The following is a 14,338-nucleotide window of genomic DNA, read 5'->3' on the forward strand; positions in this document are numbered from 1 at the left end:
TTTTGTGAAATAAATCTTGACGTAGCTGAAAAACCCGCCTCCTCCTAACCCAAAAGCGTTTCATCAAAAAACGTGAGTTTTTTAAAATTCCGTGTTTCCATTAAGCAAATTTATTATTTTGATTCCAATTTGCATAATTCCATAGTTAATGGAAACGCAGCTACTGTTTGGTTTGCTGCCAAGTGGATGAAGGTTCAGGTTTACCTTCAAGCTTCAGAAATCAGAAATGTTCCTGTTGATGTCGCAGCCAATGGCGCAAAAAGTCAGTTTGCTCTATAAGCGATGCATGTGGGCGCCGCGCAGAGAGGGCGCCAGATCTATGGCGGAAAAAACAGCTGTTTGTGTAAATGATGTGATGCATCATTTACATCATGATGCAAGATGATGATGTTTAACTTTTATTTGGATGTAATTTCATCACATCTGTCCATTCTTTTATTCTCTTTTAAATCTCTTTAAAATGTGTGAAGAGAGAAACATCCGGACCTGTTCTGCTCGTCTGCTGCTGTTTTCACTGCTTTATGTTTAAGACATTTTATGACTAGTTGAACTGTTTGGAACAAAGCTCCTTGCATTTCAATCTGTGCTGCGAATCTGTTGTTTTTAAAGTTTTTCGATGAGAAGGTGACCCAGGAGAGGGAAAAGAAGCCCTGGTGGGAGGAGGTGATAAATCACTCCACAGGCAGCAGAACAATGATTCTTATTAAAACCCAAACATCTAACTTTGCTTTACTCCTACCAGCTTATGTCCAGGGCTCTTAGATTCAACTTCAGATGCTTTCTGCTGTTTCCTGCATCTTCTTTCATCTGTCCCTGTTAAGACGCATGAAACCTCTGAGTCCAACGTTTAGGGATTCAATAACCTGGACGTGACGCACGTTGGTTGATAGATTTGGGAATAAAACATTTTATCTTTATAATTTTGCTCCAGAAATCCCAAAATAAAATGAGAGTTCTGGTTTTCTTTCCATAATTAATCCCTAAATTACTAAAATTCCCATTTTAGCCACCGCAGTGACTCTCCACCATGAACTCTTGATTAAAGTCCATTTGTTTCCTCCTGTGGTTCCACACATTTCCACTCGGTTCACAGATGGTCAGCAAAGTGTCGGCTCCAGTTATCGCAGCTATTATTAGACCTCAAATATCTCTTAGTTTCTGATGTTTCAACCTGTTTCAGAACTAAACTCTCTTAAACTGTAATTAATGTATGAAAAAATTGATAATTGATTCCTAATTGTTTAGTATGTAAAGAGTCACTTTAGCATCACGAGAATTTACAAATGTATACATAAAATGAGTAACACAACTATAAATCAGGATAATTGTTAAAAAGCGTAATTTTATTTTTCTACTTGGTAAAATTACCTTCTACAATAACGCCTTGAACATTAAAATATGAAACGCACTTCAGTTATTGACAAGTTAATAATTAGAATGAAAGTTGGTGCCTGAACTTTACTGCAACTTACAGCATTTTTACTGGACACTTACCTGAACCTTGTGGTTATTGTATAAACCCCTCCCCCAAAACGACAAGGCTCCTCCCCCAAAACGTGCAGGTAACCTTTCCAGAAAGATGGATTTTAATCTCAACTTTTCTAACTGATTTATAATATTCTGTCAGACGTTAAACTTAAAGTGTTTTATCAGGTCTTATTGCTGTTCTCAGTGTTTCTCCCTCTAAATGTTAAAGGTTATAATCCTTTAGAAGCTGGAAACCAAAATGCTAATATTAACCTGGATTTTGAGGAAATGAGAAACTTTGACTAAGCCAAAAACACTTGTGGAAGTTTTTGACTTGATGTTTTTATTGTCGGCTGTAAAAAGTGATTTCATTTGGGGGCAGCGGGAGTTGTTTCAGATCCTGGTGTGATGAAAATGGGTAAACTTTTATCGTTTACTTGTTTGAAAAGCATGATTATCTCTGCGTGAGAACATGGACCAGATTAAACGTCCCTGTTGCTGGTAGACGGCGTCACGGATCGAGGAAAGCTGATTTCCTGCGGAGATAATTCTGGGTTTGAGTGAAAATGTCAAGAGACTCATTTTAAAATCCTCCATAATTGGCAACTAATCTTTTTCTCAAATATTTTTAATGTTTGTCACAACTAAAATCCATATTGATGTCTGAGATGGAGAGCACAAAATCCCCCTGTAGGACTTAAAAAGCCTCAGATAATTAGTTCCCGTTTCATCTTTTCATCTTTTCTTTCATTTTTCTTTTTCAGGTTTTTGAACCAATTTTAGGAGTAAAGAAATTCAGATATCTTTATTTATGGCTCGACTTCCTGCCAACTGATGGGAATATCGCAGGCTGATAATGGTCAGTTTCTCTGTCATGGCTCACTGCCTTTGACTTTGAAAATGGATGCTGCTTCATTATACCAATTAGTGTGCATAATAAAGTTAAAACATTTCACTCGACGGCCTTAATGTCTTCTCCTTTCAGAGCGAGCTCCTCGCTTCACCCGGGGGAGGGAAACAAACGGAGCCGCTTGTTTGAATCAGAGGCTTTAACTGCTCCGCCGCCAGGCATCCAGCAGCCCTGAATTATCCTCTCTACTGTTGTTCTCACGATGAGACCTCAACCAGAATTACCTTCTTTTGTAGAAAAATCATTTAGTGAGAGGACTCCTTTTGCTCTGTTCAGTTTAAACCAGGATTTTAACAAGTTAACGGCTGATGGAAAGTCAGTGAGTCGCTGCTTAAACCAACTTTATGGTTTAGAGTAACGGCTGGTCTGAAACGAGGGGAAGAGGAGCTTAAGTTGCTGCTGGGTCGTAGCGGCACAAAACGGGTCTGAAGTGAAACGCACAGGTTGTGATCTATAAAAAACAAGCTTGATGGGAGAATGTAATTTATTAAAGCCTCAAGGCATCATGATTTTTAATTTCCACTGGAAGTCTTGGTTCCTAATCAAACTTGATTCCTTTAAAGTAAATGTTTCGGTACTTTTTGTTTGTCTTTAGCAGACGTTAAATGGGCCTCGTTCCACTGCGGTCGGACCTCGGTCCGCTGCGGTCGGACCTCGGTCCGCTGCGGTCGGACCTCGGTCTGATGTCAGAGGATTTTCTCTAACATTTCATTTCCTGTTGTTTGGCCGTTGCAGTTTGTGAAGTTTGCCAACATCGAGGAGGACACGCCTTCCTACCATCGCCGCTACGACTTCTTCGTCTCCCAGTTCAGCGCCATGTGCCACTCGACTCACGAAGACCCAGAGACCAGAACCAGGTGAGACCTCTCACTGCAACATCCACTAACTTTGACTTCAACCAACACGATTACGCTGCAGCTGCTCCATCAAAAATACATCATTTCATTCGTTTCCAGGGTTGCTGTTTAAAAGATGGTGTGAAAGGTCACAGTGTTCGCTTCAGGTTATTGTAATAATCATCATTTCAATATTTAAATAATAATAATAAATCTGGAGGGATTGTTGACGGTGGACCCCCCGCTGTGCGCGGTGGGTTGGGAACCACAGCAGTCGGATGTTAACTGCATTTAGTTCATGTTTCTGTCAGGGTTCAGTTTGAGTCGAAGCTTCATGTTCAGGTGTCGGAGCGACGCGACGCCCGTCCAGGTACCCGTTAAACCGCAGATATAAATCCGTCTGATCCGTATTTCCTCTGAAACGGCTGTTTAAACGTGAACATCTGAAACGGCGCTATGACAGCGTGAGAATCACACAAGACCATCGCTTCAGTCACATGGCTTCACATCCTCTGCTGAAGAAAACAGCCATAAAGAAATTCACTCTTTGATCTTAGTGTTTAAACATGAATAAGATACAAATCGTAATTTCTGCTGTTTGGAGCTTCATTCTCTCTATCTGAGTAATCAGCTCTGGCTGAGAGGCTAAGCTAACATCCAGACGTGTTGAAACCGGCGTCCTGAAGGAGGAAACGGGTAGCGTTGGTGCTAATCTGAATCCAACACGGTAGAAAAATTAGTCATCTTAGAGGCGAGGGAAGGTTATTTAGAGAAGCGAGGATTAAAACCCGAGGAAAACAACATTGAAAGAAACCAAACATGCCTTTTAGAGGAACGTTAATCCTCAAATAAAAGAACCAGGCAGAGTCTGCATGTAGGGAGGGAGACGAAGCTTTTCTCTGCACGGATCCGGAACATTTGGACCGTTTGGTTTTCCCAGCGAACTTTCACAACTAAACACTGAATTCTTATTGCTGCTGAACAGAAACAAAAACCTGGTAAATACCTTTAATCTCAGAAAAGACGAATTAAAATCAAGTTAAAGATTCTTTCTGAGTAACATTCGTTTATTTACTGACCTTCAGTACGAGTTCAGAAAGAGTCGACTAATCAACCGATTAATACGACTAATAATCAGTCAGTTCCTCCATATCACGATGATGATTATGGAGTCATATTTGTGCCACCAATCTGAGCTCAGTGGCTGCGTTTCTGTTTACCGTAAAAATGCACAATCTGACATTTTGAAAATAAATCTGCTTAATGGAAACACAGGAATTTCAAAAACTCATTTTTGGATAAAACTGCAAAGGAAACACTTTAATCATCACACGAGTCACATGAACAACAACAGGATGTTACTGCAGGCAGAAACCATGAAGAAGACGACAGGAAGTGACAGCATCATGGCATGACAAGATTTTTATTGACTCATCGTGTGAAAAAACTTATTCAGGTGTGATTTTAATTGCATTTCTTATTTAATGTAAGTATTTTTTTCCTGACATCAGGAGAATATTGACAGTTTTGTTCTCCTTAGAGAATCGCAGCCGAGAGACTCAAACGGTTAGTTTTAGTCTTGAACAAGTCTGTTTCAAATAAAGAACTTTATGTTTATAATGGTATTAATTGATCATTTATATCAATATTACCTTTACAGAGAGTGATCAGAAGAAAGCTGAACTTGTTGAAGTGTGATTTTTAAATGCGGTTGAAAGCAGCAGTTCAAACCTTCGCCCTTCTAGTTTCCTGTTTTGTCTCCAGGTTAAATATTTCTGCAACTTCTCTGTGTTTCTGCAGTAAATTTGTTTTCCCTCATTGAGCAAAAAACAGGAAACAAAGAACATTTTAGGGAAGTGGCAGAAATCCAAACGTGTTCCCAGGGCAGAGAGTGTAAATATTATTTTATCCTCATGTGTTTATCAACCTAAAATGACACAATGGAAGAATTAACCTGCTTTTATTTCTTCAGTGCGACTGAATTAAATCAAATGAAGGTTTTGTTGTTTGGAAGATGGGGCTCCTGGTTACAGGGAGGTAAAAATAGCTTTTGAACGTCTGCGCTGGGCGGCTGGTGGTCCTCCGCCGAGAGGCGGCTGTCTGGCGCTAATAAAGATGAGCAGTGGATGAAAACAATACCTGAAGCCTCTTCAGTCTCATTTACTGAGCGAGAAACCCGCTGCCTTCAGAGCTGCTCACATTATTTGTTGAACCTTCGCGCTGCCAGCTGGGACGCTGAGTGGAGGGAATGTTTGGGCATAAAAATGGACGTTTGTTTCCATTTGTCTGGACCGGGAGGTGGGCTGCTGTTTGAGGTTGATTTAATTTTTAGTTCTGAGTTGATGCCTGGCTCCATGAGCAGCAGGTTTTGTCCTCCTGCTTTATGTCCGGGTCTGGATTTCCCAGGAAGCCGGAGGCGGGAACGCCGACCTCGTCTTCGGTTTAATTGCTGTGAGAGTTTTGTGTCCAGAGCTGAAAGCTAACCTGGTTTCATGGGGCTTTGACTGGGCCAGACGTCTGGGACTAAACTGTGGAGAAGAGTCACTTTGTGTTGGAGCCAGTTTGATGCAACAAATCATTTTAGAAGTTTCTAAACTCATAAATCTTTGTATCAAAGGTTATCTGGAGCCACTTTCCTGTATATTCCAGTTTAAATCAAGTTCAGAGGCAATTCAAGACCAATAAAAACGATTCAGGGAACAAATATCAGCTTAAACCAAATTAAAGGACAGCTTGCATTAATTCACAGCAGGGAAAGTCCAGGTTAAGGCTTTTTCATCATCCTGGTGAAGAAAACCTTCATTTATCCTGAAGTCTAAGTTTAAATAAATATCAGAGCATCACGACTTGGAATAAACAAAGAAGCTGCAGATAAAAACACAATAAAATGAAAATATCTGAAGCTGTTTAAAGATTTAAAATGTTCACTGTCATTAGTGGGAACCCTTCTGCTAATCTATTAGTCCTTTCACTAACTTTTAAACTGTTTAGTGCTTCCTTTAACTTTAAATTCCAGTTTAATTCAGTTCAGTCAAATTTAACTTCCAGTTTATTTAAATTCCTCTCAATATTTCCAGTAAATACCAGTTAAATGGAAAATGTTCATTTTTGGTCAAACTGAAAGTGTTTGAAATCATTTCAAATAATAAATAAATGTGTTTTCAGTGTAGTGGAGTTTATCTGTTGGTCTTCGGCGATGTGAGCGGCGTCTCCGTGTGTTTCAGGATCCGAGTCGCTGGGATCAAAGGTCTTCAGGGAGTCGTGAGGAAAACTGTGAACGATGAGCTGCAGGCCATCATCTGGGAGCCTCAGCACATGGACAAACTGATTCCCTCCATGCTGTTCAACATGCAGGATGCCGACGACCTGGACAGGTACACAGCTGCACCGCGCCATGTTGCACCGCGCTGATGTGCTGCACCGCGCCATGCTGCACCGCGCTGCACCGCGCCGCGCCGCGCTGCACCGCGCCGCGCCATGCTACACCGCGCTGCACCGCGCCGCGCCATGCTGCGCTGCACCGCCGTCTGTTTTACCTCAAATCAGAGCAGAGGCAAAAGTTTTAGAAGAACTTTCTCAGATTTGTGGCTGGAAATGATCTAGAAACAGTTTATAGACCAACATAACAGAAAATAATCAGCCTAATAAGTTAAATAACTGTAAATATTGAGGAAAATTAAAATATTACAAGTTTAATTTATTGTGGTGCAGGTAAAGAAGGAAGGGAATAATTTTATATTTGTGTTTTTAATTGGAGAGAAAAACTGATTTTGGCCTCAGGACTTTCAGTTTGGGGATTTTGGATCCAGATCCATTTAACCGTATGTTTTTACATTCTACTTTAAAAAGTTACAACTTCTCAAAAATAACAGCAATTTTTTTTTTACATTACAAAAATCAAATCCTTCTAATTTCTGTCCTCATTTTTTATATTTTTCTGCAGTTATGTATAAAATGTGCCTTTTATTCCATTTCTTTCATAGAAAGTTTCCAACATGGAAAAATTCCCAGAATATTTCAGCCGTTCGTCTCAATTCATCTGAAGTGTTACAGTATAAACTGAGTTTATGTCTTTCTGTAAAAATAATGGGAATCGTGAAATAATAACGACTTTATTCCTTATTTCTGTGGATTCTGAGCTAATAAAGGCAGATTTAATAAATCTGCATGCCGGTGAATCAACGCCCCTCTGCTCTGTTTATTCATCTTCCTGGTTCTTTTCCTCGTTTCTCCTGGCGGATCTCGTCGCCTCACCTTTCCATCTTCCTCGCTGTCGTTTCATCCGTATGGTTTCCATGTGAACAAAAAGCTATTTTTGGATCCGATCCTGCTGCCGTTTTCTTTCTTCTGCTGACTTTCCTTTAAGAGGCTCAGCTGTGGCGCCGGCGCCCCGTCAGGACGACTGGAGCGGTTCGGCACTAAGGTTCTGCTTTGCAGGCGGAGAATACCGAGCGTTTGCATGTAGTCAGTATCTTCACCCGCTGAGGTTGATCCATCGATCATAAACATTTAGTTCAGCTCACTGTTGGAGGAACCTTCAGTGTCCAGTGCAGATCTGTGTGTGTGTGTGTGTGTGTGTGTGTGTGTGTGTAAGTAGGTTCTGAAACTACGGTAACGTGCTGCTGCAGGAGGCATTCATTGGCTCTGATCCGGTTCTGGTTCTGTTCAGCTGTCTGACATCCGTCCGTGTCTCTAACCGTTTTCCTGAAGAAACTCTGGACTCTAAATCCGTCCATCCAAATATATAAATATGTATTTTGGGTTTGAATAACTCTTGACCTTTGACCTGTTTCCATGTCTAATAATCCTCTTAAATTAATCTGAGTCTTGCTGCAGTTTTTTCAGTTTGCTGCCATTCTGCTGTTTTTCCTCCCTGAACAAACGTCTTCCTGGTTTCTGTTTGTTTCCCCTCCGGATCGGCGGTGAGTCTCTGATGGACGGCGCCGCTCAAGGTCGCCGAGTTTCTCTTAATTGCCTCTCGGTGAGGCGGACGTGTCCGGCCTGCAGAGGCTGCGCCGGTCGGTGTTCACGGTTCCACCCTGGTGGCGTTTGTCCGTTCAGAGCAGATATGGAGGCGTTAAAATGTCGCTGACCTCCAGCTGCTGCACAATCAGCCACTAAGATTCTCTGAACGGTTCATATCTGATGAAACCCAAACAGCCGCTGAATACAAACCGGACAAACAAGACCGGAGGGTCATGGAGTTATTTAGAGCCGGAGTTTCTTCCTCTTTCAGAGATTACTGGACATAAAAATAACTTTATTAGCTGGGAAATGTTCTCATGTTGGAGCAACTCGGTTACGTTGGTTCTGATTGGTTCTGTTTTTGGTTGAGTTCTTGCTTGTGTGAACAATTATTCCCTCTGTCTCCTGGTTCTCTGCGGCTGGAAGTGTTGCTACTTTTACATTTTTAATTTTGGACAGTTATGAGGCGTAACCATGACAACAAGTTATTATTTTTCCTTTTGAGTAGCATCTCAAAAGCTCAAATAGCACCTGAACTTTGACCCTGAGTCCCAGAGGAGTTGAAAATGATATGAGGGTTCCTGGACTCCAACCACACAGCCAGACGGGGCATTAAAGACGAGTGGCAAAAGCAAATGAGGTGGATTAGCAGCGCTAAGCAGGACATGTTCCTGTGGAGTATCGTCTCTACTGAGAAATGTCTGTGATGCCGTGTTATTATACAGCAGTCTTCAGTCAGAGGGATGCTCAGATTCGATGCAACACTGACTGCTGCTGGAAATCCTTCCTTCCCACAGCAAGATACAAAAGTAATTGGATCACAACAAAAAGTTACAAAACAAGTTAAAAACTGAAGTCCTTTTTCTGTTTTTCCTCAATATGGACCATATTTTCTTTTATTTGGACACAAATTCTGACTACAAAGTCATATTTTTTACACATTTTGTTTTATCCGGCAACAGAAAACCTCATTTTATTCCGTCTGTTCTGCCCACTTTATTAAACCACAACAATCCACCTCCAATTACAGCAGGAGGTTTCATTTTTGTCTATCATTTCCCCACTTCTAACAAGCAATAAGCATTTAATTTCCCCTGAACCGCTGCCGTGTGCTGACAGTAATTGCATCGTTTCCCTCCTGAGACGCGGCCGCCTGGAGTCCATCTGCGACCGCGCTCGCTGCCGGCGACGTGATTTACTTCCACCGCGCTTCATCCCCACAACAAGTGGCTGCTTCAAGGGCGCAGGACTTCACAGGGCGGTTCTGAGAGAAATGGAAGAACTCTGAGGGTTTCGCTTCCAACAGAGCAATGGTTGGGTGGAAAGGCGAGATTTACACACGAATCAGGATTTTAAGTTTGATGCCTCAATTATGGAGCGAAGGCGTGAATATCGAGAGAAAGAACAGAGATCCTGGATGCAAGCGACAGAAATCAGAAGCTCTCTCTTCACTGGCAGAGAGAGCGACCTCTAGTGGAGAGCACTGCTAGCTAAACAGCTAGCTGCGCTAACCCTACAGCACTAACCACAAACAAAGTTCAGCTGATGCTATGTTGCTATGCTTACATTATATTTAGCATAAACTAACGCTTAAGTGCTATACAAACATTGTATTTAGCAGAAGCTAATTTTAAAGTGAACACGGTGTTTAGCAGAAGCTAATGCTAAAGTGAACACGGTGTTTAGCAGAAGCTAATTTTAAAGTGAACACGGTGTTTAGCAGAAGCTAATGCTAAAGTGAACACGGTGTTTAGCAGAAGCTAATGCTAAAGTGAACACGGTGTTTAGCAGAAGCTAATTTTAAAGTGAACACGGTGTTTAGCAGAAGCTAATTTTAAAGTGAACACGGTGTTTAGCAGAAGCTAATTTTAAAGTGAACACAGTATTTAGCAGAAGCTAATGTTGGCGCTGCTGTTTCCCCCTGACGTCTCTGGTGATGGAGATCCTGCAGCAGTGTGAACTCTGACAGCTCAGATTTCACACCTCAGCTCTGAACATCACCTTCCAATGAGCTGACCTTTGACCTTCCCGTCAGACTTCTCAGTGCCATTGCGGTGATGTGAGCTGTGGCCTTGAAGGAGCTTCTGATTGGCTGTTGGTGGTTATTTTAAAGCAGCAGCTTCTCCTCTATTATTCATCCCGGTTGTTTCCTTCTGGTGAAACTTTCATTTAATGTCAGCTTCTCTCTTCTTACTTCCTGGACGTTTGTCTTCTCAGCCTCTCTGTGTTGTTATGAAATATTGATTGTTGCTACGTGATGTTGCCATTTCCAGACGTGTTGCCTGTTTTCCAGTTGCTCTGCTGAGCTAACGGCTCCTGTTGCTCCTCGCAAAGCTTTTCTGTTTCCCATGTTTCTCTGCTCTGCTCCCCTCCGCAGGGCGGGGCATCCCAGCACGCCGTCCGGGTCGGGTCAGGATGGCGATGAGAACCCGGCGGCTCTGGCTGAGAACTGCTTCAGGGAGCTGCTGGGCCGAGCCGCGTACGGAAACATGAAGAACGCCGTCCTGCCCGTGTTGGTGTGAGTAACCTGGAGATTTTTCCTCTTAAAGTTCCTCAACAGCATTTCAATGAGGCTGAGCTCTGAACTTTGACTAGGCCACCTTGATTCTTTTCTTATTGAGCCATCCTGTTGTAGATTAGCATGGCTGTTAGATATTTGAGCCAAGACTAAGAAAATAACCGTCATTACAGGGAGAAAGTCTTACAGGTGTGACTTTATCCTCATGTTATTATTCCTCTTTGTAATTTACAACTTTTATTATTACGGCTTTATTCTCATATTATTATGACTTAATTTTTAAATTATTACAATTATATTCATGTTCTGACTTTATTCTGGTAATATTACAACTTTATTCTCATATTATGTCTTTATTCCTGAATTATTACGATTATTTTCTATTTCTGAACGGCAAGCGGACTGTAGACCGCTCCAAAAGCAGGAAGGACTACAGCGCAGGGCATTCTGGGTAAATGCTACCAAAACAAACATGCTAGCCTAGCGCTAGCAGGAGAAATGACTTGTGGTTTTTAACCAAAGACTAAAGAAAAATCCTCCAACCGCTAAAATCTGACGCCTCCATTTTTGTTTCTACTTCATGAAGGAAGCTGCTCTCAGCGTCTTCAGAGGTTTTTGTGTCGTTTCCTTCAGTGGTTTCTGGTGCAGCGCCCCCACAGGCCAGGAGGGGAACACGTTAGACTCAGAACCACAGCAGCTGGAGGTGGAGCAGATGATGAAGTTTTGGTTCCTAATCAAACTGAGTTTACCAAACGATCAGCTGTGAAATTGCTCCCATGTTGCTGTATTTTGTGGAGCGCTGTGTGGTCAGAGATCTTCTCTCCTGGGAAGATTTTCAGCTCTATCGAATGTCTCCTTTCTCCCTGGAGAACATCAGCCTCATAACCAGATCGGCGGTTTAGCTGATCCGCTGTAGCATCGTGTGAACATGCCGTTATACTGCTGAGAATCCAACTCCTGCCTCTGTGGAAATGTCAGACTGATGGTGATCAGTTATTTAATGCATCCGACCCGGCTGCGGCTTTCGCTCCACAAAAAACTGAAGAAAACCCAAATCTTTAGCAAAAAAAGTCAAAAACGGCCCCCTGTTGTTCCTTAATGGCTCTATTGAACATTTCCATGTTCATGCAGCCTGGAGCGACACGTTTTCCCCAAATATGTAACTTTTGCTTGCAAATGAATTCAAGAAGTGAACCTTTTGATGCTGCTATTAAAATCAGTTTTATAACACTGTTTGACAGCTGCTTCAGAAACACTGACTCATTTCTTCCTCACATTTCCTCAGTTTAAAGTTTAAAAGCTTTTCTTTCTCTCTACAAGCCTCTGGGAGAATTATCATTTATTTATTACTGGTAAAAGAGCTACATTTCTTAAAGTTGAGCAATTAAACAGAGGAACAAACAGCTGGTCATTAAACGTCAGGATGTTTTCTCCATGCTGTCGTGGTTCTTATTGGGTCAGGAGGTTAAACCACAGGGACCGGACACACACCCCTGAGGAACTCCTGAGCTCAGTTTGAAACTGTCGATAAAAACTTTTTCTATCTTTTTCTTTTTTAAATCCACTCATTTTTCTCTTCAGTTTGAGCTTAAAGAATGAAACATTCACTGACGTTCATCGTCTAAAGGAACAGAAAAAACGTAGCAGCTGCAAAAACGGTGGCAGAACAAAAAGTTTGTCGTTTAATCATCCATCCTTCATACTTTCTTTCCCTTCTTTCTTTGCTTCCAACCGTCTGTCTCCTCCAAATTAGAAAACACATCCTGCCTGGGAAACCCGTAGGCTTTTTAAAACAATATTTAATTATCCTTCTATTGTATTGATATTTAGGTTTTTCCTCAGTTCAAGCAGAGAAAAATGAACTGATTTTCTGTTGAGATGAGCAGGTTTGGGACAGAAATGATGTTTCTTTAAACCTTTTCCTCTGAATCACAGCATGTTTAAAGACTTAAAGAAAACTACGAGCTAAAACATGAACCTTTATGGTTTTAAATGGAAAAAGAACAATTACAGCATAAATTGTAAATTTAAAAAAAGTAAATTTGTGTGTGTGTGTGTGTGTGTGTGTGTGTGTGTGTTGGGGTCTTTAGTTCATATTCTGTCAGATAATCCAGTGGATGAAGCAACAAATTGGTCATTAATTTGGTTCCTGCAGGCCTTTATTTCACATCCTGACGTCTCCCATCCATTCTGTTGACACCCAGTCACTTTTTATCTGAGGTGTGACACTTGATGCAGGAGGTCTGCACACACACACACACACACACACACCCACACACACACACACACACACACCGTGACGGACAGCAGCAGTGTGTGATTCTCACACTAACACTTTATTACTGTAAGTGTTTCTGAGTCCAGGCCACAGGTTCAGTTTCACATCTGGCTCCGTGTCAGGTTGGCGCGCTGCGCCCCCTGCAGGCCGGCCGGAGCATCACACCCTAGTACTGCAGGACGGGCTGAATCTGAACTGACAAAAATTCAGCTTTATTTGATGTTTAGCTCATTTTCTGATGGTTTTTCATTCTCATAAATGTTTAACGAGGATTTTTTTATTAGTTAATGCTTTAGTTATGTTTTCCCTTCCTGATGCTTTGAAACTTTGCTTCTTTAGCCGCCTTTTATTATTAAAAATATTAAAAATTTATATCCGACAGTCTGAAGTGTTGAAAAAGATTTAATGCATTAAAAGTTTTCCTTTAAATGTTGAGTTTTTATTGCACTTTTCTAAGTGTTTTTGATTTTTAATTCTCATTGCTTGAAAAATAATGATGCAATAAATCAATGTTATAAATTTTTAAACTGGGCAAAGCTGAAATATCCACAGCAAAAATACACAGCTTTGTAGTTTTATTGTGGAAAAATATTAAATATTTTGGGTTTTTTCTTTCTTTCACTAAAGCAGAGAAAAGATTTTAAAAATATGAAAAACTTTATATGGATCAGTTTCAAGTTGCTGAAAAGATTTAAAAAGTAAAAAAATAAAGAAACTAAATGTTGAATTTTTGTTGTACGTTTTTTGCTTTTTAACTTATTGCTTTAAAATAATGATAAAAAAACAATCTGTGTTAAGTTTTCACCTTTTGATGCTGAAACATCAAAAATATTCTGCTTTATAGTTATTTTTAAATAATACATATTTAGGTTTTCTAACTAATAATTGGGTGATTTTTGAACAAAACGGGCATAAAACATAGAAACTGTATTAAATATATGAAACTTTCCATCCATGGATTAGTTTGAAGTTGTTAAAGATTCAGTGAATTAAAAATGAAGAAATTAATATTTTTTGAACCGTTTTGGGTCTCAATGGAAAATCATGTTGGATTTTGCTTTTTAACTCATTGATTTATTAATTTTGAACCTGGTCAAGGATGAAACACCAACATCAAACTATTTTATATTTCTGTTTCATTTAGCTAAATTTTGCAGGTTTTGTTTTTTTTCTCCTCTAATAAATAAAATATTTTTTAAACAAAACCGACATTAAAACAGAAAATATTTTAAAAACTTTATATCTATGGATGAATCTGAAGTTAAGAATATTGAGTTTAAACACGAAGCAGTTTAGGAGCTGCTGCTGCTACACACTCTCTATCTCTCCCTCTCTCTCTCTCCCCCCCCCTCTCTCTCTCCCTC

At 40.6% G+C, this 14,338-nt stretch overlaps 1 protein-coding gene across 4 annotated transcripts in view; it reads left to right on the forward strand.

Moving 5' to 3' along the window:
- The window catches only part of efr3a (EFR3 homolog A (S. cerevisiae)), a 67,974-nt gene that overhangs the window by 24,434 nt on the left and 29,202 nt on the right, over nucleotides 1–14,338 (forward strand). For all 4 annotated transcript variants that reach the window (XM_028020180.1, XM_028020179.1, XM_028020182.1 and 1 more), the window contains exons 6-8: nucleotides 3,113–3,234; nucleotides 6,438–6,587; nucleotides 10,556–10,696. In XM_028020180.1, the coding sequence (XP_027875981.1) occupies nucleotides 3,113–3,234; nucleotides 6,438–6,587; nucleotides 10,556–10,696 (413 nt within the window). The remainder of the gene's footprint in view (nucleotides 1–3,112; nucleotides 3,235–6,437; nucleotides 6,588–10,555; nucleotides 10,697–14,338) is intronic.

This window comes from Xiphophorus couchianus, chromosome 6 (genome assembly GCF_001444195.1).
Source record: "Xiphophorus couchianus chromosome 6, X_couchianus-1.0, whole genome shotgun sequence".
Classification (NCBI taxonomy): domain Eukaryota; kingdom Metazoa; phylum Chordata; class Actinopteri; order Cyprinodontiformes; family Poeciliidae; genus Xiphophorus; species Xiphophorus couchianus.